Genomic DNA, 24288 nt, shown 5'->3' on the forward strand with positions numbered 1-24288 from the left:
TGGGGATTTAAGGATGAACAAAACAGACATGTTCCTTCCTTCATGGAAGTTACAGTCTTGTTGATGAGACAGATAATAAACACATAAATAAATATATTATCTTGTGGAAAGTGGCATGGAAGAAAACATAAAACAGGATGCTATCATGGAGAATGAGAGGGGAACAGAGATTTAGTTAAAGCCTGAACCTAATTGTAGGACAGATTAATACAATAACATCAATGATAATAATAGCACCTAACTTTTTTAGAGCTTGCTACATGTCAGGCACTATTTAAACATTTTGTTTTATTAAATTCTTATTACCATCCTATGTTATGTTATCCCCATTTTATAGGTGAGAAAATTAAATCATAGAGAGGTTAAATAACTTGCCCATGTTTACACAAATAATAAGGAAGCCAGAATTTGAATCCAGGCAGTCTGATTCTTCTCTCTACCTCTACTTTAGCCACTCTCAAAACTTTCTGATAAATACTGCAATAGAGGTTTTGTATATACATGCAGAAAGCTGTGGGAAGCCCAGAGGAGTAAGTGACTAACCCTGCCTGGGAGAGCTGGGGGAGGCTTTACAGTTTCTTTGTAATTTTTCTCAGATCTTGAGATGAAAAGCAGCTGCCTAATTCAAAGGTTAAGAGATAGAAACATCAGTTAGTTCACCCCACCTATTTTTACATATGAGGAAACTGGCATCCAGATAGGCATTAGAGGTTTCATGGTGGGTTATTAGTAGAACTAGACTAGGAAATTTGAGTCAGGGACCTTAACTTAATCAGTTTTTCAATTTATAAGTCAAAATAATGGGTGCTCACTGCTTGCTTTTCACTATGGAAGGAACTTAGGGCTACTGAAGAAGTCAACGTTTTGTAAGGCCACATATATTTAGGGAATATTAAATACAACATAATGTACAGGCTTAATGATGTGCAAAATCAGGCAGTATAGACATTGTAGGCTAAGGGTTAAAAGAGATCTGTGTGGGCTGGGCTAGACTAAGGTGGCTGCAGAGGGCTTCCTGGAAAGGAGGGGTTGGGTGGAGGCAGAAGAGAACAGGAGAGAGTAGTCTGACTTGGGGAGGTTGGAGGAAAGGGGGCATTGTAAATATCTGGTTTCACTGTTTGGTAGCTGGATGATAATTAGGCAGAGTTGCTTCATTGTTGCCCAGCCACCTCACATGAGCGCCCATAGGTAGGAAGATTGCAGTCATGTTTGATCTAGTAGTGGTTCTATTTTTTTTTTTTGAGACAGAATCTCGCTCTGTTGCCCAGGCTGGAGTGCAGTGGCGCGATCTCTGCTCACTGCAAGCTCTGCCTCCCGGGTTCATGCCATTCTCCTGCCTCAGCCTCCCGAGTAGCTGGGACTACAGGCGCCCGCCACCATGCCCGGCTAATTATTTTGTATTTTTAGTAGAGATGGGGTTTCACCTTGTTAGCCAGGATGGTCTTGATCTCCTGAACTCGTGATCTCCCATCTCGGCCTCCCAAAGTGCTGGGATTATAGGCATGAGCCACCGCGCCTGGCCTCTATTTTTTTACTGTAATTTAGAAGTAATGATGAGTGTAAATAATACTTTGAGATATCTGTAGCAATGTAATGTGATATGAAAACATCTGTTGATTTCTATTGATGACAAAATCACAGGTATTGCTAATATTATTGTGGTTGGTTGCTCCATATGCAATTGAAGGAAATGCTAACTTTCAGTAAGAGAATATTGAAAACAAAGATGTAATTTCTTTCCCATCCAAATTCACAGGCCTCCTGAATTCTATCTACGGGCCCCTTAGGGATATGGGACCTTCGTGTTAAGAACAGCTCTTTGGCAAGGAAGTGATGAGATCTTGTTGAGGGGAGTAGTTTCCTAGGTCTCTACAGGACTTGGGTTTCAGCCCCGAGGGGCCCCTCTGGTTTCCTGCTGGGTAGCCTTTGATATACATTGCTGAGTGGCTTCGTGGGCATGCTGTGGTACACTTCCCTTTGTGGGAAATGATTCTTTAGGAAACTCAGCAGGTCTGGTTGCTGTCAGGCTTTTAGGGAGAAACAAAGAGACCAAACTGGGCCTCCAGAGCTTTGTTGTTGCTGTTGTTGTTACAGTTGATTAAAAAAATCATGAAATACTAAGATATACAACAAAGTATAAATAATAATACATTGAATACTTTCAAATGACTTTGAAAAAAATTGTGGTCTAAAAGCAGGAAATCATCCCAAGACCTTGTCTTATCCTAAATTCCCCCTAAAAAGTAAGACCTGGGATAGGGCCTTGCAGAGAGTTTATTTTGGAGAAGTGACTTCAAGAAATGAGGGATGGGAATTGTGAAGAATGAAACAGGGAATGGACAGGTGCACTATGGAGCTAACACCACTGTGAGCATCTGAGGCTCAGTGCCACTTAGAGACCCTCTGAGAAGCCTTATAGAAAGCTGCTGCCTAATTCAAAGGTTAAGAGATAGAAACATTGCATTCTACAGGTGATAGAGGGGGGGAGTATTTATCCACCACCTCACCTTCACTGGCCAAGGGTTATCCCAGGAGGTGCTACCTCTTCTGTACTCCGGAGTTGCATATGCATCCGAATGACTGAGCAGGTTCCTTTAAGTACTGCATATTGGCCACCACACCCAGCTAATTTTTTGTATTTTTAGTAGAGACAGGGTTTCACTGTGTTAGCCAGGATGGTCTCGATCTCCTGACCTCCTAATTTGTGTGCCTTGGCCTCCCAAAGTGTTAGGATTACAGATGTTAGCCACTGTGCCCAGCCAAGTAGTCCCCTTTTATCTGTGGTTTCAGTTACTTGAGGTCAACTGAGGTCTGGGGGTAAAAAAAGTATATATACATGTATAAGATACATGCTGTTGTCTCGACCTTCCTGGGCTCAGGTGATCCTCCCACCTCAGCCTCCCAAGTAGCTGGGACTGCAGGCATGTGCCACCCTGCCCAGCTAATTTTTCTATTTTTTGAAAAGATGAGGTTTCTCCATGTTGCCCAGGTTGGTCTTGAACTGTTGGACTTAAGGGATCTTCCCAGCTTGGATTCCCAAAGTGCTGGGATTACAGGTATTAGCCACTGTGCCCAGCCAAATCTGAAAATATTAAGTGGAAAATTCCAGAAATAATTCATAAGTTTTAAATTGCACACCATTCTGAGTAGCATGATGAAATCTCATGCTGTCCTGCTCCATCCTGCCCAGGACGTGAATCAACCCTTTGTCCAGCATATTCATGTACCATAAGCTACCTGTGCTTTAGTCACTTAGTAGCCATCTTAGGGATCAGATCAACTGTCTTGGTGTCGCAGTGCTTATGTTCAAGTAATCCTTATTTTACTTAATCATGGCCCCAAAGTGCAAGAGTGATTGCTGACATATTGTTATAATTATTCTACTTTATTATTAGTTATTGTTGTTCATATCTTACTGATTTATAAGTTAAACTTTATCATAGGTATGTATGTGTAGGAAAACATAGTAGGTATAGGTTTGGTGCTATCCACTGGGGGTCTTAGCATGTATCCCCTGAGAATAAAGGAGGACTACTGTAGTTTCACTGTCTTACTTTAGCTATACCCAGACAACATGCATAACTCTGGTGCGGCAAACCAGGCTTTTATTCAAGGCTTACTGTAGGCCAAGTGGGGAGACTGTTAATAAAGTCTGGGTGCTAATATTTGACCTTAGCTCCAGCTGTACTCTCTTATTGAGTATATCCACCCTCCCTAACTTCACCTGCAGTCTTGAAATGGCTGAGCAAAAGGGCCTGGTCCACTGCATTGGTTACTTATTGGGGTATAACAAATTATGCAAAACAGAGAGGGTTAAAATAATAAACATTTATTATCTCATAGATTCTGTGCATCGAGAGTCTGTATATTGCTTAACTGGGTGCCTCTGGCTCAGAGTCTCTCGTGAGATTGCAGTCAAGCTGTTGGCTGGGGCTGAAGACTCTGTTTGGGGGAGAGTATTTGCTTTTAAGCTAATTTACATGGTTGTTGGCAGGCCTTGGTCCCTTGCCATATGGGTCTCTACAGTGGGCTATACTGGACATGATGATTGGTTTCCCCTAGAACAAGTGGTCCAAGAGAGTGAAAGAGAGAGTGCCTAAGATGGACACCTCCATCTTTTTATCATCTAATCTTGGAATTGATAGGCCATCACTTCTTCTATATTCTGTTCATTAGTAAGTCCAGCCCATCCTCAAGGTGAGGGAATTACATAAGGGCATGAATACTAGGAGGGCAAGGACCACTAGGGGTCATCTTAAAGGATGCCTCTGACATTGCCCCAGGGCCATGCTCTGGGGAACAATCACTTCTAGGTGCTGCGGCCTTTTAGTTTTTCTTTGACTTCCTTTGCTTATGACCTAGAGTCTCGTTGAGTCTTTTTATACTCCCTTTTATATTGTGTCTCTTGGTTCATGCATTACTTCATTGCTTTGATATGACGTATCCTTTTTTCCTTCTCCCTGGACTCCTGGGCTCCAATGTGAAACTAGCTTTTTATCCTAGACTGTAGTCCTGCCTCCCAACCTTTTTTGTTTGATACCTTTTATTTTGGAGCCCATTTTACAGCCACTGACTTTGGAGCCTTTACTACTCCAACTTGGCTTCTGAGAGTTAGATTTGTAGATGGCATTGCATTGGGACTCACAATGACAGACGAAAAACTTTATTCTGACTTTTTAGGCCATTGGTGTTAGGTGCTAGGACTTAAATCCTAGTATGTGAAAGCTGGAAGGGGTTTTAGAGACCATCTCTCCCAAACTTCTTATTTACATATCAGAAGAACAAACTTCCCCAAGGTTTTGGTAAGCCAGGGCTAGAATATAATTTTCTCTGATTCTCATTCATATGTTGTTCTTACTCTGCTGTGGAGCTGTCTACCCTAATGGAGCCTGTTTGGATTGTTAGGAGGTCTGGGACCTATACAGAGGAGAACCAGGAAGCAGTTCACAGTTTTATATTATGTTCATAGAAATTGGTCTGGGCAGAATTAGGGATATACAAAGTCAAATGTCAAGTGCTGCTTCTTTGCACCTATCCAGCTAGAGAGGTTTTTATATTAGGCACAGAAAAAGAAGCCCAGAAATATCTGTTTTATATGGTGCTTAATATATGCACCCTGTACCACTCTTTTGAGAATATCTGTTCAGAGCAATGAGGAATCTGTTTGCTGGGATGTATAGAATAGGCATCTGAAGGAGATGGGTCAGAGCCTTATGGTGTATGTCTCACCATTGAGCCATTCAGCTGGCTCCATTATGGATTTGGGCCTCCACAGGCAGGGTAAATGTATTAAAAACTTTGTGGGGTTACTGTTGGCCACCTGGAAGGTGCCAATGGGAAGCTCTCTGGGCACTGAGAATTTGACAAGTTTACCTATGTTCACACAACTTGCTAGGGCAGGCGAGACTTGAAGAGGGATGGCTGTGGTCCTGTCATGTTTATCAGAATGGAGTAGATTTCTTTTGTGTGAGAAGTCATGCAAGAAAAATCCGGAAATGAGCCAATAGCACTTACACTTCTGTTTTCTGCTGGGGAGCATGGAATAGAGAAGGTGCAGGTTCTAAAATTTCTCTATGGGTGGTGGTTGCTTTCCTGACTCAAGAGTTCCAGCCCCAGACCACTTTGCTCACTCCATCTCCCTCTGCTCCCCTTGCTGCATTCTTGGCCAAGCCAGGCTTTTTTCTTTGTTCTGATCTGCAGAACAAACTTTTATTTATACTGCTTCACTTTTGTTTTCACTTATGTCATTTAACTTTCCTTCAGAATGTCTTTACCTGTCCTTCTTTATTCCTACTTCCAGTCCTCTATTAAGTCTTTTCTGACACTAATACTAGCTGTGAGATACTGCTGACCTCTGAACAAACTCTGGTAGCACTTACTATCTACAGTGCTCTCTGTACACTTCATACCCTGCTTATGCCACTTACAACAAGAGGCAACTTGATATGTCTTTTTTTTATTTTTATTTTTTTTGAGACAGGTTCTCGCTCAGTCCCCTGGCTGGAGTGCAGTGGCGCAATCTTGGCTCACTGCAACCTTCGCCTCCCGGGTTCAAGTGATTCTCCTGTATCAGCCTCCTGAGTAGCTGGGATTACAGGCGCGTGCCACCACACCCAGCTAATTTTTGTATTTTTAGTAGAGACAGGGTTTCACCATGTTGATCAGTCTGGTCTTGAACTCCTGACCTCGTAATCCACCCGCCTCAGCCTCTCAAGATATGTCTTTTATAGTAAGCTAGTACCCAAGAGCACTGGGCATTAGTTTGAGTTCTTGCTGACAGTATGACCCAAGCTCTCAAACGACAGTTTCCTCACTTGAAAAATGGAGTTATCAGCACCATAAGAGAGGGTAAAGAAAGAAAGAAAAGTAAAAATAAATTAAAACTGTGTTTTATTTATTATTTTTTTTTTGCATATTTCCTTGTCTCTTAAGGGCAAGAGCCATGTCTGGTTTATTGGCTGTAGTACATATCCTCAGTACCTATGAGAGTGCTGGTCAGAGAGTATGTGCCTAATAGAAATTTGTTGAATAAATGAATGAATAACAATGAATTGATCTTTGGATTTAGTAGGTAGGGGGGGAGAGTACCAAGTACTTGACATCAGTTCCTGTAAAACACTTAGACAAGCATGCCCTGGGATTGGGATAGAATTCACATGGTGGGTTTTCTGAGGAGTTCTGTAGGGATTATTTTTCTGCCTGACCTAGTACTTCATCCCTATTTACTAAGCACCTACTGAAGCTGTGCTCAGTGACAGTTATCCATCATACTGAGGGATGGTTTGGCTATTGACTTTAGTTGGCAGTTTTTGTTTGCCACAGCAATGACTACCCTGAGCAGGTGGCTGCAGTAGGAGTGGAGAAGAACTGTGCTTGAAGAGGACATGAGACTGGTAGGCAAGGCCTCTTTGGGTCTTCCTGCTCCCTGTCTTTGGTTCCATGGCCCACATGGGTTTACCTCAGGTCCAATTTGAGGCAGCTGAATGAACAGAATGAACTTTCAGTACTTTGCTGAGACTAGCTTGTGGAACGGAGGAGGAAACCTTTCATGGTTCCCACTCCTAGGCTTGTTGTGCAGCAGAGAGATAGGATAGTCCTGTGAAGATTGTTGGCTTTTTAAATGTTATCTCTGATGCTGAGAACTCCAGCCTGAGCAGGCATCGCATCAGCTTTCCTTCAAGACATTGGGGAGGGGCCTCTTGGGAGACGTGATGGAGAAGACAAAAGAATAAGAGCAACTGTGCTGCCAGCACGGCCCAGTGAGGGCTTATCTGACCCTTTCCTCTCTTGGCCATATACACAGAGCTCCTGGCTGCCTTATGTTGATCTCTGGCCTGGGTAATGACCAGAAATCTCACTGGCAGGCAGGCAGGCAGGCAGGCAAGCAGGCAGCCTTTCAAATCTCATGTGCCTCTAATTTTCTCATTGTGATTCAGTAGCTCTGCTCCTGTTGGGCCTCTCTGGGTTATCTCAGGCCTCTCAGGAAGCTCTCAGAACTCTCGTCACTACAGTGTATGTTCGAACAAATGTGTCTGTGCTTGCCAAGTTCCCAGAGCTGGCTTCTGAAATATAGCAGCCAGGGGAGATGGGTGGACTTCAGATGTAATACACACACAGGTTAGAAAGCAGTGTGTGTCTGTGTGTGTATTTGTTGCTGGGTGGTCAAATTTGTGGAGGTCTTGTTTCGAGAAACTTTTGCTGACAAGAGCAAAGGTCACTGGAACTCACACTTCATGTCTAGGAAGAGATAAATATGTAATTAAGACAACTGAAATCACTTCAATGGTAAGAATGATGATGACAGTGGCCGGGCATGGTGACTCATGCCTGTAATCCCAGCACTTTGGAGACTTAGTCAGGTCGATCATGAGGTCAAGAGATCGAGACCATCTTGGCTAACACGGTGTAACCCCATCTCTACTAAAAATACAAAAAAAAAGTTAGCCGGGTATAGTAGCGGGCACCTGTAGTCCCAGCTATTCAGGAGGCTGAGGCGGGAGAATGGCGTGAACCAGGGAGGTGGAGCTTGCAGTGAGCCAAGATCATGCCACTGCACTCCAGCCTGGATGATAGCTGCTATTTATTTAGCACCTTTGTAGGTGCTTTACATCTGCAAAACAACCCTTAAAGGTGGATATTGCTTTCATTTTACCAATGAAGAAACTGTAACTCTGAGAACTTAAGGTCATTTTCTGAAGGTGGCAGAGCCAGGATTTGAAATTAGCTTTATCTGATCCCGAGACCAAAATTGTTTTTATTTTTGTTTAATAACTTGGTGTGGGGTGGCCGGCGGGGGGAAGAAACAGCTATTTGAGTTTAGAATTTAGGTAGAGATAGGCATTTTGTTTAAAAATTCTACAATTTATAGGACTGTTAGGTGGTGTTAGTTTATTCTATCACCCAAGTGGCTGGGAAACTAGGATTAGAGGTGGGGTGGGAGATGGAAAGAGAGACTGCATTTTACTTATAAATTCTGAATAGATAGTAGTTAGCTACAGGGTGGTGTATATTCAGTTTATATTTTCCAAAACTATCACCCTGGTTGAACTATTCTGAATTTAAGCCTTGGGGTAGGGGCTGTGTCTTTGTAGTTAGTGTTCTTATCTCTTTAGTCAACATTTAGCATGTTTATTATACGTTATAAGACAATCTCTGCCCAATAGAAGGACTCAATATAGTAGGAGAATTAAGATGTATGCTCACATTTTATATTATAATAAGAGCTTCTATTTATTGGGTACCTATTCTTCTTTTTTTTTTTTTTTTTTAGACAGAGTCTTGCTCTGTTGCCCAGGCTAGAGTGCAGTGGCGTGATCTCGGCTCACTGTAAGCTCTGCCTCCCGGGTTCACGCCATTCTCCTGCCTCAGCCTCCCGAGTAGGTGGGACTACAGGCGCCAGCCACTGCGCCCGGCTAATTTTTTTGTATTTTTAGTAGAGGTGGGGTTTCACCATGTTAGCTAGGATGGTCTCGATCTCTTGACCTCATGATCTGCCCGCCTCCACCTCCTGAAGTGTTAGGATTACAGGCGTGAGCCACTGCGCCCGGCCTGAGTACCTATTCTTTATCAGGACTGGGCTAGGTACTTTCACATGCATTATTTTAGTTAATCCTCACATCAGGTCTCTCACTAGCTTATTGTACAAGGCAATCTTGGTTCAGTGCCCTGTGATTGATACTGATAGTCTTGTTGGCAGTTGTGATCTTCTGTGCTGGGGGAGATCAGAGAAGCTTTGTAGAGGAGGTAGCAGCGTAGTGGGTCTTCAGATACTTCATGTAGAAATATAAGGGAATTTGAGGAAAGTATTCTAGTCATAGGAAATGTTATGAGTAAAGGTCTGGAGTGGGAAAAAGTAAAGAGTCTTTGTGGGGCAGTAGTTTAGATTGGCTGGAGAGTGGTAGCTCTTCAGGAGAGTACCATAAAAAGATCAAGGAAAGACCAAGGAGGGCCTAAATTGTCAGGCTACTTGATTCTTTAGGGAATAAATAGTCCTTGCAGGTTTTGACAAGGGGAGAGACATGACCTGAGTTCTGCTTTAGCAAGGTTAATCTCACAGAATATGCACAGTACATTGGTAAAGGTGAGATTGGAGGCAATCAGCCTAGATAGGAGACTTTGCAACTGTTCATGAGCAGAAGAGATCAGGGTCTGCATTGTGGAGGTAAAATCAGTAGGACTCAGAGTTTAAATGTAGGAAGGGAAGGAAAGAAAGAAAAGAGTCAAAGATACACCAGTGTTTTGAGTGTGGGTCATGAAGAGACTGGTGGTGCCATTAACAGAAAATATATTGCAGTCAGAAGGAGGGTCAGTGCTAAGGGATGATGAGTGATGGAGTAGCTGACCTTATTTGAAGTGCTGGGCAAGGGGCTACACCCACAGGACTTCAGGAACCAAATAATTCTTCCTATGCTTATTTCACATTGCTACATTTTATAGATGAGTTTTCTGGGGTCCAAAGAAATGAAATGATTTGCCTAAAGTCATACAGTAACTCCATGGTGGAATCTAAGTCTGAGAACCCACATCTCTTTGCTTTTTAGCTATTAAACTTCCTAACAAAGCTGAGCCTTGACTCTAGGAAAATCAGACAGAGTCTTGGAGACAGACAAACCTGACTTCAATTCCAGATCTTGCCATTTTTCTGTTTGTGAGATCTCAACAAGATTGCTTTTCCTCTCTGAGCCTCATATTCCCTTTTGTCCACATTTGCAAAAAAGGGAATATTAATTTTTACCTCATGGAGGCATTGGAAGTAAAGATGCTTTCTGTAATACTCTTTTTCCTTTTTTTTGGTTTTGTTCTGAGATAGGGTCTCATTGTGTCACCCACACTGGAGTGCAGTGGCACCATCACAGCCCACTGCAGCCTCCACCTCCCGGGCTCAGGTGATCCTCCCATCTAGGCCCAACAAGTAGCTGGTACTACAGGTGTGTACCACCATACCTGGCCAGTTTTTACATTTTTTGTAGAGATGGGGTGGTCTCACCATGTTGCCCAGGCTGATCTGGAACTCCTGAGCTCAAGCATTCCACCCACCTCAGCCTCCCAAAGTGCTGGGATTATAGGCATGAGCCACCGCGCCTGGCTACATCTCTGGTTTTCTAGTGGGTTATGGAGTGGCTGACAGAACACTGAGTGACCATATCCTATCAGGTACTCTTTTTTTTTTTTTTTTTTTGAGATGGAGTCTTGCTCTGTTGCCAGGCTGGAGTGCAGTGGTGCGATCTCGGCTCACTGCAACCTCTGCCTCCTGGGTTCAAATGATTCTCCTGCCTCAGCCTCCCAAGTAGCTGGGATTACAGGCGCCTGCCACCACGCCTGACTAATTTTTGTATTTTTAGTAGAGACGGGGTTTCACCATGTTGGCTAGGATGGTATCTCTTGACTTCGTGATCTGCTCGCTTTGGCCTCCCAAAGTGCTGGGATTACAGGCATGAGCCACCATGCCTGGCCTCCTATCAGCTACTTTAACCAGAGAGAAGATGATTAATATCCCTTTCCCCCAGCGTCTTCTGCCAACCTTCATGTGGGCTCAAGGTGGAAGCAAAGTGGTAGCTGAATTTAGGCTATGCTTGGGGGGAACTTCTTCTAGACTAAGGTAAGTCCTGGCTTGGGACAGAGGAACTAGGGTGGACTTGCTGGTTAGAGTGCTTGGAGTCCTTATCTGGTCATCTCTTTGGTTTAGTACTAAGTTCTCCTCAGAGGGGGAGTAAGCTGCTCTAATAGGGGTATTGTTAGGTAGTAGGGCTGTGGTTGTGTCAGCTCTGTGTCACTAGGGCAGGCCTGAAACTAGCTGTTTTGTCCAATATCTAGTCACATACTCTGAGTGAGTAGAGGAGGAATACAAGGTTTTCTAGTTTTAAAAAACAACTGTGTACTATTTTGTAGCTTCTGTCTTAATGCCTTTTCTTTCCATTGTTTTCTTGAAACTTTTTTCATTTTCTTCCCTCTTCCTAGGTTGGTTCTCTTGAGTGTTCACAGCTTTCTTTATGGAAAATCTAGTTTAATAAAAAGACCACAAGACTAAGAATTGGGTAGGCTTAATTTAGCCTGGGATCTGATACTCTTGACTTTTCTGGGCTTAAATTTCTTCATCCCGGCTATTGTGGGGATAACAGAATCTATCTTACAAGGTTGATGTGTGCAGATCTTATGAAATAATGTAATAGGCATTTATTCTTACACAAATTTGAGTGATTTATCATTACTGTATTAGTTTTTCTCCTCCGAATTGTCTGATGATCTATTCTTTGCAATTCTTTGGTTTATCCTCTCTCTTTAGTACTCTGTGCTCCTAGGTTCTCACTCTTCCCTATAATCTTGTTTACTAACTCTCTTTTTTTTTGAAACAGAGTCTACCTCTGTCGCCTAGGCTGAAGCGCCTTGGTACGATTTTGGCTCACTGCAACCTCCACCTCCTGGGTTCAAGCGATTGCCGTACCTCAGCCTCCTGAGTAGCTGGGACTATAGGTGTGTGCCACCACGCCCGGCTAAGTTTTGTATTTTTAGTAGAGACGGTTTCACCATGTTGGCCAGGCTGATCTTCAACTCCTGACCTCAGGTGATCTGCCTGCCTCGGCCTCCCAAAGTGCTGGGATTACAGACGTGAGCCACTGCACCCGGCCTTGTTTTCTAACTCTTAATGACAACAGGAAAAGTGTGGCTACACTGGCATTACACCTGGTCCAGTTGCAAGGGAGTGGCACTGAGCTCTTGGGGAAATGTAAAGTTCATTGGCTTTTGAGTAAAGTTCATTGGCTTTTGAGTAAAGTTTCTTTATCTCCCTTTTCTTTTTTTCTTTTTTTTTTTTTTTGAGACGGAGTCTTGCTCTGTCGCCCAGGCTGGAGTGCAGTGGCACGATCTTGGCTTACTGCAAGCTCCGCCTCCCAGGTTCATGCCATTCTCCTGCCTCAGCCTCCCGAGTAGCTGGGGCTACAGGTGCCTGCCACCACACCGGGCTAATTTTTTGTATTTTTAGTAGAGACGGGGTTTCACCGTGTCAGCCAGGATGATCTCCATCTCCTGACCTCGTGATTCTCCCACCTCAGCCTCCCAAAGTGCTAGGATTATAGGCGTGAGCCACTGCACCTGGCTCTTTACCTCCATTTTCATATCTGCCATCTGGTTTACCATTATAGCTCAATTCTTTTGAATATCGAAGTCACTTCCATTTCTGAAAACCCCCCTTTAATGCACAAGTATTACTGTGTTTATGTTACTCCCACTTTTTTTTTTTTTTTTTTTTTTTTTGAGACAGATTCTCACTGTGTTGCCCAGGCAGGAGTGCAGTGGCGTGATCATAGTTCACTGTAACCTCCAACTCCTGGGCTTAAGTGATCCTCCTACCTCAGCCTCCCAAACTGGGACTATATGCGGGTGCCACCACACTCCACTAATTTTTGAAAATTCAAAAACTTGGCCGGGCACGGTGGCTCACATCTGTAATCCCAGCACTTTGGGAGGCCGAGGCGGGTGGGTCACTTGAGGTAGGGAGTTCGAGAGCAGCCTGACCAACATGGAGAAACCCCCTCTCTACTAAAAATACAAAAAAATTAGCTGGGCGTGGTAGCTTGTAATCCCAGCTACTTGGGAGGCTGAGGCAAGAGAATCGCTTGAACCCAGGAGGCGGAGGTTGCAGTGAGCCGAGATTGTACCATTGCACTCCAGCCTGGGCAACAAGAGCGAAGCTCTGTCTCAAAAAAAAAAAAAAAAAAAAAAAAAAAATTAAAACCTTTTTTTTTATGTGGAGATGGAGTTGCCCAGGCTGGTCTTGAACTCCTGGCCTGAAGTGATCCTCGCACCTTGGCCTCCCAAAGTGCTGGGATTACAGGTGTGAGCTACTGTGTCTGGCCAGGTGTTTACATTATGTCTGAACTGAGGACCAAAACTAGCTTTTTAGTATGGATTAGGTTAGGTATAGCCACTGGGGAATGGATTGCATTCTGGGGTGAGGGGTGGAGCCTGGCAAGAGGGCAGTTCTATTAGCTCAGTTTACCTATGCAGGAAGGGTGTTAGGACCTCCAGGCATACTTATGCTGCTTCTGTTATAGCTGACACCTAACTGCTCCTCCTGAGCTGAGCATATGCTTGTACTCTTAGACAGAAGTCAGAGCTTGGTGAGGCTTGATTCCCCAAAGAATTCAGTGATGAAAATTAGGCCACTTGAGCATATCTAATTGGCTGAACTGTGTGAAGGGCAGAGGCTTTCCCTGGGGGCTCCTTTTAATCTCATGTGGTTACAGTCTTTTAAGGTTGGACTAATTAAAATGTGTTGGCAGTTGGACTCACTACTTTCCTTGCACTAGGTCCTGCTCCAGCCTCCTAGAGTACCAGAAGTTGGCACAGAGCTATTTTTCCTGGGGAGCTGAGGAGTGGGTTTCCATTTCCTGATCTGCTAAATCTACAGTGATGTAATGTTTGTCCAGAATGGACTGCGAAACATCTTATGGTGGGGAGAAATTTAGGCTGGGACCTAGATGTGGCCTGGATTTGCTGCACTTCTTCAGGTGCCTTTTCAGGTTGATTGTCTGTTCTAGTAGCCCTCAAATGGCCTTGCTCTGTGAGCTGGCAAGTCATTTCTATTGTCCTGGAGTATCCTTCCCTGGTATGTGTTCCTCTTCCAACCAGAAAAAGGGATAAGGAAAAGATATTTAAGTCCTACCATTTGCCAGATCAGGGCTAGTATTTACACACCTATCTTTGAGGTATGCTTTATAATACCCATTTTGCAGATGAAGAAATAGATTCAGCAAAGGAAAATAACTTGCTTGATTGTCATTACAGGCTGTAGGCAACTGAATCAGAATTCAAATCCAGGTCTTTCCCTAGCTTCAGGTTACTTTCCTAAGGTAGCACAAATGATTTCATGTCCTCTTATCCTTTTAAGCCTACCTAAGTTCTCATATCCAGAGAGTCTTCTTCAGTTCCTTCAGCCAGAATGACTTCTTGTCCTGCTTTTTCGGACTACTCTGCCTCTCGCTAATCTGTCTATTTAAGTCAGTGAGGCATGAATCTACCTCCCTATTCTGACTATTCCTGCTCCTGCAAGATTTGGTACTCAGAGTGTATTTGTTAAAGAACAGAATGAAGTTATAGTGCTGAAATTTCAGGTGTTAGGACAGACTGGCAAGGGTAAGGGTTTTGGGCAAAGCCTTGGCTAGTTTTTCAAATAAGGCCCCTCTGTGTCTTTCTGATTTGCCCAGAATGTGCTGTTATTTTCCTTGACATCTGGCTTTAGAGTTTGTATCTTTTTTTTTTTTTTTAATTTTTATTTTCTCCTCCCCTACCTCTTCTTTTATTGTTTGTTTGTTTGTATTTTCTATAGGCTTGCAACCTATAGAGCTAGGCTTAATGCTCCCTGGAGTGGAGTGATAGGACAAACCCTCAACTTGGCCTTGGTTGCTGGAATATGCCTGTTGACCATGGTGCTTGGATTTTGTTTGTTTGGTTGGTTTTTTGCAAATAGCATGCCAAGATATTAACCTTGCATTTGGGGCTTATACTTTCTGCAACCTCTGCCTACCGGTGTATGTCACTTCACAGGATAAAGGCTTTCTTTCCTGGCAAAGACAAACATATGTAAAAGCATCCCTATAAGTTGAATTATTTTTCTCACTGACTTGAAAACAATTATAAAACTATCTCAGACCTTTTTCTATGCATATAGTATATACTTGGTGTTTAACATAAAAAGTTCCTTTGGGAATAAATGGCAAATTGGAACATAACGAAATATAGGCCAGGCACGGTGACTCACGCCTGTAATCCCAGCACTTTGGGAGGCCGAGGCAGGCAGATCGCTTGAGCTCAGGAGCTTGAGACCAGCCTGGGCCACATGGCGAAACCCTGTCTCTACAAAAAATACAAAAAATTAGCCAGGAGTGGTAGTGTGTGCTTGTAATCCCACCTACTTGAGGGAGCAGAGGCAGGAGGATTGCTTGAGCCTAGGAGGCTGAGGCTAAAGTGAGCCAAGGTCATGCCACTGCACTCCAGCCTGGGTGATAAAGTGAGACCCTGTCTCAAAAAAAAAAAAAAAAAAAAAAAACAAACCCTAAAAACAACAACAAAAACATCAAACCCAAAAACAAAATATAGCTAAAACACCTTTAGTGGGAGAAGTGATAAAATATTAATAATCGGCTTTGCAGACGCTGCCGCCGAGGAAAGTCCTGTACTACTAGCCATGGTCAACCCTACCGTGTTCTTCGACATTGCCGTTGACAGCGAGCCCTTGGGCCGCGTCTCCTTCGAGCTGTTTGCAGACAAGGTTCCAAAGACAGCAGAAAATTTTCGTGCTCTGAGCACTGGAGAGAAAGGATTTGGTTATAAGGGTTCCTGCTTTCACAGAATTATTCCAGGGTTTATGTGTCAGGGTGGTGACTTCACGCGCCATAATGGCACTGGTGGCAAGTCCATCTATGGGGAGAAATTTGAAGATGAGAACTTCATCCTAAAGCATACAGGTCCTGGCATCTTGTCCATGGCAAATGCTGGACCCAACACAAATGGTTCCCAGTTTTTCATCTGCACTGCCAAGACTGAGTGGTTGGATGGCAAGCACGTGGTCTTTGGCAAAGTGAAAGAAGGCATGAATATTGTGGAGGCCATGGAGCGCTTTGGGTCCAGGAATGGCAAGACCAGCAAGAAGATCACCATTGCCTCCTGTGGACAACTCGAATAAGTTTGACTTGTGTTTTATCTTAACCACCAGACCATTCCTTCTGTAGCTCAGGAGAGCACCCCTCCACCCCATTTGCTCGCAGTATCCTAGAATCTTTGTGCTCTCACTGCAGTTCCCTTTGGGTTCCATGTTTTCCTTGTTCTCTCCCATGCCTAGCTGGATTGCAGAGTTAAGTTTATGATTATGAAATAAAAACTAAGTAACAAAAAAAATTAATAATCAAAATAAATACTGCAATAGGACGAAACATGAATTTTTGCTTTGTATTGTTTTGATAACATAGGCAATCTGAAATAGCTTAGTCAAATGGATTGAACTAAATAAGGACACAACATTCCTTGTGGTTTCTCTGCTATGGAGAATAGATATGAAATGTTCTTAGGAGAAGGGGCAAAGAATGCATTCGGGGACTAGGAAGAACTGTGCTGTGGCTCAGTTCCTCTACACAGTGGTGAAACTAAGCTTTCTGGTTGTCTGTTCCCCTATGTGTTAAAGGGAATAATACCTATCTTGTTTAATTTTATGAGGGTTAAGTAAGATAATGTATGTGAAAGTCTTTTGTAAACTATGAAATACTGTTATGTCATACTTAGTGGGTGACTGGAGCCAAATTGCTAGCACTGTAAGGAAGCTTTTGGTTTAAGATATGGCATCCTAGGTAGGAAGAAGGATGCAAAATTGATGGATAAACAGTTGAATGCTGTTTGGGTAGCAGCTGAGAGGAATTCCTGTGAGTTGAGGGAAAGGACTGCGTTCATTTCCTTTGTTTTTGGGTCTCACTCTGTTACCTCAGCTAGAGTGCTGTGGTGTGATCGTGGTTCACTGCAACCTTGAACTCTTGGGCTCAAGCAATCCTCCTGCTTCAGCCTCCTGATTAGTTGGGACTACAGGCACATCCCACTACACCTGACTGATTTTATTTTTATTTTTTGTAGAGGCAGGGTTTCACTGTGTTGCCCAGGCTGGTCTCGAACTCCTGGGCTCAAGTGATCCTCCCACCTCCATCTCCCAAAGTGATGGAATTATGGGCCACTGGGTCTGGCCTTCCATACGTATTTATTGAGTCCTGCCTGCTTGAAGATAAAGAAATACTGATATCTACCTACTAAACATGTGATGTGCTAAAATATGGAGGCAGTTTTGTTTAGAATGAAAACCTCATAAAGATGAGGTTCTTGTCTGTCTCATGCACTGCTATATATTCACCAGGAGTAGTACCTGACATGTAGTAGGCTCTCAATAAATATATGTTGAAAGAAAGGTTACGATTTGGAATCAGACAGAGCAGGTTCATATTTGGGTTCTGCCCAGCCCCTTTCCTGAGTGAGTTGCTCAGTTTCTTCATTTATAAATAAAATGGGACTAGGATTAGCTGGTTATTGGGAGGGTTTTTTTAAAAAAAAAGATTAAAACCTTTTCTATAAGACTTACAGTAAATGCTTAATGAAAGATAGTTTCTTTTATTTCCCGTTTCTGGTTTGCAAAGTGTGATGGGAGTGCAGAGGAAGAAGCAGTTAGAGCTACCTGGGGGAGTCTAGACGGTGGCTTCACAGGCTTGATCTGATAGTGTCTTCCTACAGAACAAGATTATTATTATTATTATTATTATTTTCTTACAAAAGGAACTCCCTGGGATTAAGCAAGCATCTTGGACTTGGTATGCCTTGCTTCTCTGCATTTCCCATGGTCTTCATTGGAGAACTGGCTCTTGTTTTTCTAGCAAGGTCACATTTACACTGCAGGTTTGTGCAGAGGTGGTTGTTCCAGAAGCAGCTTCCAGTGGAGACTCTGGACTTAGCTGATTTGCATGGGCTTTTTGTAGCCGGCCGTCAATCCCCTATCCCCACCCTGCCAAATACCTCAATAATTGTTAGTTATACCTTTGAAAACGTGTACTCAGCTTGACTCCTGTTCCGGGTCAGTTGTAAATTCTCATAGAAGGTAGAGCAGAGTGTGATTGCTTGGGTTAATCAGGTATTTATAAGTTGACCTTTACTGGTGAAAACTTAATTTTTCCCTCATGTCTGAGTAACTCTAGCAGGCTGAGGGCCTTGTTCTCAGGCATTCCCAGAACTGTTGGGAGTTGCAGCAGGTTTGCCTGCTCTTGTCATATATGCACGAGGGCCAGTAGGATTCATCTGTCTCCCAGCAAGGGTGCCCAGGACCTCTCCTTTTATCCTATCATTCTAAAGCACTGGATCATTCTAAAGCACTGGGAATACCAGTCTCCTTTCTCTGATCAGCATTTTAGACTCTGATGCTTTCTCCTCTGGTTTGTTTCTTGGGAGAATGTGTAAGCAGGGAGGAATTGTTTGGTTTTCAGGTAGAAAAGACTTCTTGCTTGTGAATTGAAGTCACTAGGCGAGAAGTGGGTAAAGAACATGTTCCTGAATAGGAGTGGTCAAGCGTTGATAAGTTAGAGGTGGTTTGGGGGTTAAATGGGCCTGGTGCTCTCGAGGAGTGGAATCAGTACGGATCCTGGTTATGTCTTCATTGCCCTCCAGGAGCTGGGCATTGCCACAGGGGAGATCTCACATATGGGCTGGGGAGAAGGGAAAGGAGGAGGGTTGAGGAAACAAGAGACAAAGGGAAGAAAAGGGAACTTTTGCTGAGCTGTTTCTCTAGGCTAGGTGCTTTACACCAATAATTTTCTTTAATCTTCACAACTACTTTGTGAGGTAGCTGTAATTAGTCTTGTTTTACATATGATGAAACTGAGGCCCAGAGAGGTTAAGCAACTTACCCAAGGTCACAAAGCTAGTTAATGATAATAAGTTATTATTTATCATGTGCCTGAAAAGCACATATGAAGTTTCTTTTTTTTTTAATCCTGTGAACGATAATTATTACTTCTTCAATACAAATGAGGAAACTAGGGATTAAAGAGCTTTGGTTACTTGTGGAAGGTCACTCATCTGGCAGTGTCAGTGCAGGGATTTGAAACCAGGTCTGTCTCATTACAGAATGTGTTCCCTTGATGTCCATGTTGCTCTGCAAATGGAAGAGCTGGGATTCAAATGCAGAGTCATGAGAGCAGGGCTTATGTGTTACCTATCTTTGTGTCACCATTCCCTGTGACAGTGCTTACCATGTTATTAGTGCCCAATAAATGCTTGCTGTAAAATCTAGCTCTGCCCTCTCCATAGCTCATGTTAGCTGCAGTGGGTTCCAATTTCTAGCTGCATCGGGTTCCAATTTCTAGCTGCATCCTGCCCCAGCTGCTCGGCTGCCTATCTTCCCCTGACAGTTTGGCTTTATCCTGCCTACCCATTGTGGCCTCCCTGACTTCCCAACACACACAGCATCTCCTCTAGCACTGTTGCTTTCCTCTTCTTCATACCTTTTTTTTTTTTTTTTTTTTTTTTGAGATGGAGTCTCGCCCTGTCACCCAGGCTAGAGTGCAGTGGTGTGTGATCTTGGCTCACTGCAACCTCTACCTCCCGGGTTCAAGCGATTCTCCTGTCTCAGCCTCCTGAGTAGCTGGGACTACAGATGCGCACTGCCACACCCAGCTAATTTTTGTATTTTTAGTAGAGACGGGGTTTCACCATGTTGGCCAGGCTGGTCTCGAACTCCTGACCTCAGGTGATCCACATGCCTCAGCCTCCCAAAGTGCTGGGATTACAGGCGTGAGCCACCGCGCCCGGCCCTTCATACCTCTTTTCCCTAGCTATACATTTCCCTCCGGCTGTGGCTTTCCAAAACCCTCCAATCCTCTTCATTCTTTTCTCTGTAGTTTTTCTGACTTATTCCAGGGACTTCCCTTTCTAGGCTATAATCTTCTTAGTCCGTACCATATAATTTGTCAGCTAATTATCTACTGTTTCACTTTCTGTTGGTTTCGTGGACATTAATCTTCTCCCCAGCCAGCTGATGGTAGTCATATTATAATAACTCCCCAGATTGGTTTGTGCTCTGCAGTTTACAAATCACTCCCCTATTTAAGACCTGTCTTTTTGCTTACCATGCCCACAGCTGCGCTATGAGGTGTGACAGGAGGGGATTGTCATCTCTATATTATAGTAAACAAATGCAAAGAGGGCAGGTGACTTCCCAATGTCATATATGTATTTAGGGGCAGAACAAAGACTGCATCTCAGGTTTACTGATTTCTAGCTTAGAATTTTATCTGCAGTCTCTTCTACATTTGTTTTTTTCCCTACCATTTCCCCTCTTACCTTCAAGGGTCACTCAAGGTAGAACATCTACCTTGTGGGTTTTTAGGAGGTTTGGTTGGTGACCCAGTGAATGGTAGAGTAGCCCAGATAGCAGTCTTAGGTACTTCTCAGTGGCATCAGTGTTCTGGGTTGCTATTGCCTGTGAGAGTTCTCTTTCTGTGGCTGCCAGGATTAATGTGGAACTAAGAAGCATTAGATTATTATGGATGGTCAGAACACACTCTCATGGAGATCCAGGAAGCAGGACAGGATGTGTGGTGCCCGGCACTTTTGTGTTGTGGCAATGGCATGAGCTTTGCAAGCAGTCAGACCAGAGTGTGAAATCTGGCTTTGCTGTTGTTTGTTGGCCTCATGACCCTTAGTAAATCATTAATCTCTCTGAGCCTTAGGGCTACTGAGAGAATGTATTTAAGGGCCACATAATGGCCTGTAAAAACAGTATTTGTTGTTGGTTTTTATTGCCAATACTACTTTAAGTTTAAGGTGCCCGAAGGGCATTAGAAGCCCGCTAGCACCTGTGACCCTTGCAGGTTACTTCTTGTGTCTTGATTTCTAAGCATTAGTGATGACTACCTTGGAGACTATTGGCTGATAGGGGATGAACTTGAATGCTGTTCCCCAAGTCTCCAGTCTCCAGGTTTCCAGTGCCTTCTCAGGGCAATGAAAATAGTTTGTGGACAGCTAGGGGATGGTTTCAGTGTCAAACTTTGGAAGTAAAATCTTTCTTGTTTTTTCTGAAGAACTTTGGCATTAGAATTGTTGGTTCTGGAAAGTCAAGAACACAGTTGTTACTGAGAGATTTTAGTTATTTCTGAAACCAGATATTGCTCCAAAGCTGTTTGTTAAATACTTCCCTACTCTTCCTAAACCCCTGCCCCTCCCCAAAAGAAAAATAAATCATATTCAGACCATTGTGTGATGGTTATATCTTTGGCCTCCCTGGTCACCCAGGCTCTAGCTCTCTGCTAGCACCGCTCCAAATTGCCACTTCAAGAGAGGTCAGTCAGCCCCTTTCCCTTACTCCCCACCCATGACCTGGTCTGTCTGGAAAGAGGATGAGATACATGGACCAATACATCCTATTTAAAAGGGAGCTTGCTTTCTCACTAGGGACTTTAGACTGCCTGACACACAGGAAATGACTAGAAAATCTGACCAGTGGAGCATAACTCATTGCTAAAATGGCAGGTTTGGACGGCTGCAGGATGGCAGAGTAGGCTCCCTGAAGAGGCAGGAAGGGGCAGCTGAATGAGAAAACGGTGACTTTTGAGGTTTTCCTTTTAGAGTATGGTGACGTAGGCTGTTTATTTAAAAAAAAAAAAAAAAAGGAAAATCACATAAGATTAATCATTTTTACAATTCAGTGGGATTTAGTACTGTCACAAATCTAGTTCAAAACTATTTCATCAACCCTGAGGAAATCCATACCTGTTAAGCAGTTGTTCCTAATTCCCCCCTCTCCCTTTCCCCTGGCAGCCATCAATCTGTCTATCTGTGTTTTGTCTGTATATATTTACCTATTCTGGATATTTCATATAAATGGAATCATATGATCTATGAGGCACCACACCCAGCCAATGGGACACTTTTTTATTGTCTGCTTCAAACCACTAAGTTGTATTTTCTAGAGTCAGTGATTGTATTTGATTCATTTCTGTCTTTAGCATTTAGCATAGGAACTGGCATTTAGTGGATGAGTGGATGCTAATAAATGCTGAATGAAACTTGAGTATAGACTGAAGACTTACTTGACAGTAATGACACCATCACTGTAGGAGGGATCAGTTGTGGGCTGTACTAGATGTATTCATATAATAAATATTTAAGACCCTACTGTGTGCCAGAAACTCTGCTTGGTATGCAATAAAGAATAATAGTCCCGCCGGGCACGGTGGCTCACACCTGTAATCCCAGCACTTTGGAAGGCCGAGGCGGGCGGATCACGAGGTCAGGAGTTCAAGACCAGCCTGACCAACATGATGAAACCCCATCTCTACTAAAAATACAAAAATTAGCTGGGCATGGTGGCGCACGCCTGTAATCCCAGCTATTCAGGAGGCTGAGGCAGGAGAATCGCTTGAACCAGGGAGGCAGAGGTTGCAGCGAACCAAGATCACGCTACTGCATACCAGCCTGGGTGACAGAGTAAGACTCTGTTTCAAAAAAAAAAAAAAAAAAAAAAAAAGAATAATAGTCCCTATTGTTTTATATTCAGGTAGGAAGATAGGCCATAAACAAGGAGATAAGTAATATAATGCCTGGTAATCATAAGTGCTAAAAAACAAAGTAAAGCAGGGCAAAGGATTAGAGAGTGATGGGGGTGCTATTTTAGGTAGAGTGGTGGGGAAGGCCTCTCACTGGATGGCCCTTAAAATCAACTCACAAGGGTCTGGACCAGGAATCAGAAGACTTGGGTTCTTCTTATGTCTCTGTGCTTTGTTACTTAGCAAAATTACTTAACATTTCAAGGTTGGAGTTTCTTTGTCTATAAAATGGGTGCAAGAATACCTGCCCTGGTATTGTGGGAGTGTTGTAAGGATTCAGTGAGTTAATGGACATTGAAAGTGCTTTGTTATATGGTGAATCACATGATGTTTGGCTTTCTCTTTCCCAAGTTGAGAGGATGCGTGAGCAGTGTGGGAGCCAGCCAGATGTTTTCAGCACTTTGAAGACAAAAGGAACTGGTTTCTGCTGGGAGCTGTCATGCCAGCTTGCCTGGAACACTGACTTATGCAGTGCTGATCCAGGGGCTGAGAGTAAAACCCATGCCCCAGGTGGTTCTCCATGTAAATTGGCAAAAGGGAATAGCCTTGGGAACTTGGGGCCTATTCTGCTTAGCCTCCCAGGAGGTAGAATGTGGAGAGGACTGTTTCTCTCCGTTCAGCCTTATTTCTTGCTACATCTGAACCTAACCCAAGGCAGTAATAATCAGCAGTCCCCAAGAAACCTGGGAGGTGGAGGTTGCAGTGAGCTGAGATTGCATCACTGCACTCCACCCTGGGCGACAGAGCCAGACCCCCCTCAAAAAAAAAAAAAAAAAAAAAAAAAAAAAAGGTGATATGTTCGTATAATGGAATCTTATTTAGCCATTAAATGGAGTTAGGTATTGATAGATGCCACAACATGGATAAACCTTGAAAACATGCTAAGTGAAAAGGCTACATATTGTATGATTCCATTTACGTGAAATGTCCAGAATAGGGAAATCTATAGAGAAAGTAGATTAGTGTTTGCCAGAGTGTGGGGGGAGAGGGTAATGAGAAGTTACTGCTAATGGATATGGGGTTTCTTTTTGAGGTAATGAAAATATTCTGAAAAATTAGATTGTGGTGACGGTGGTACAACCTTATATTAAAAAATCACTGAATTATAAAATCTAAAAGGAATAATTGTATGACGTGAATATATTTCAATATAAACATAGATAATTTTCTTTTTTTGAGACAGTATCTCACTCTATCATCCGGGCTGGAGTGCAATGGTGCAATCATGGCTCACTGCAGCCTTGACCTCCCGGGCTCAAGCAATCCTTCTACTTCAGCCTCCCAAGTAGCTGGGGCTATAGACACATGCTAGCCTGGCCAATTTTTGTATTATTATTATTTTTGTAGAGACAGGGTTTTGCCGTGTTGCCTAGGCTGGTCTTGAACCCCTGGGCTCACGTGATCTTCCTGCCTTGGCCTCCCAATGTTTGGGATTACAGGCATGAGTCACAGTGCTCTGCCACACATACATAATTTGAGTTTGCTGAGAACTATTGGTTTAACACAGTTGTAGATAATTATAATTTTCTTTTCTGATTGGAAGTCTTATCCCAGTACTTCAGCTCACAAAGGTAGACACATTCCAGTTTTATTTTATTTATTTTATCATTTGATTTTTGAAACAAGGACTCGCTCTGTTGTACAGGAGGCTGAAATATGGTGGCAC

General features: G+C 43.3%; 1 protein-coding gene across 5 annotated transcripts in view; it reads left to right on the plus strand.

Moving 5' to 3' along the window:
* Positions 1 to 24288, plus strand: part of STIM1 (stromal interaction molecule 1) — a 217127-nt gene that overhangs the window by 4374 nt on the left and 188465 nt on the right. The window contains exon 2 of one of the 5 annotated variants that reach the window (XM_031653249.1): positions 15648 to 16355. The exons of the other annotated variants lie outside the window; for them this stretch is intronic. Coding sequence (XP_031509109.1) covers positions 15648 to 16180 — 533 coding nt within the window. The 3' untranslated portion in view covers positions 16181 to 16355. Of the gene's footprint in view, positions 1 to 15647; positions 16356 to 24288 lie in introns of those variants that run through there. 5 annotated transcript variants of the gene reach the window in all.

Source organism: Papio anubis, chromosome 12, assembly GCF_008728515.1.
Source record: "Papio anubis isolate 15944 chromosome 12, Panubis1.0, whole genome shotgun sequence".
NCBI lineage: Eukaryota > Metazoa > Chordata > Mammalia > Primates > Cercopithecidae > Papio > Papio anubis.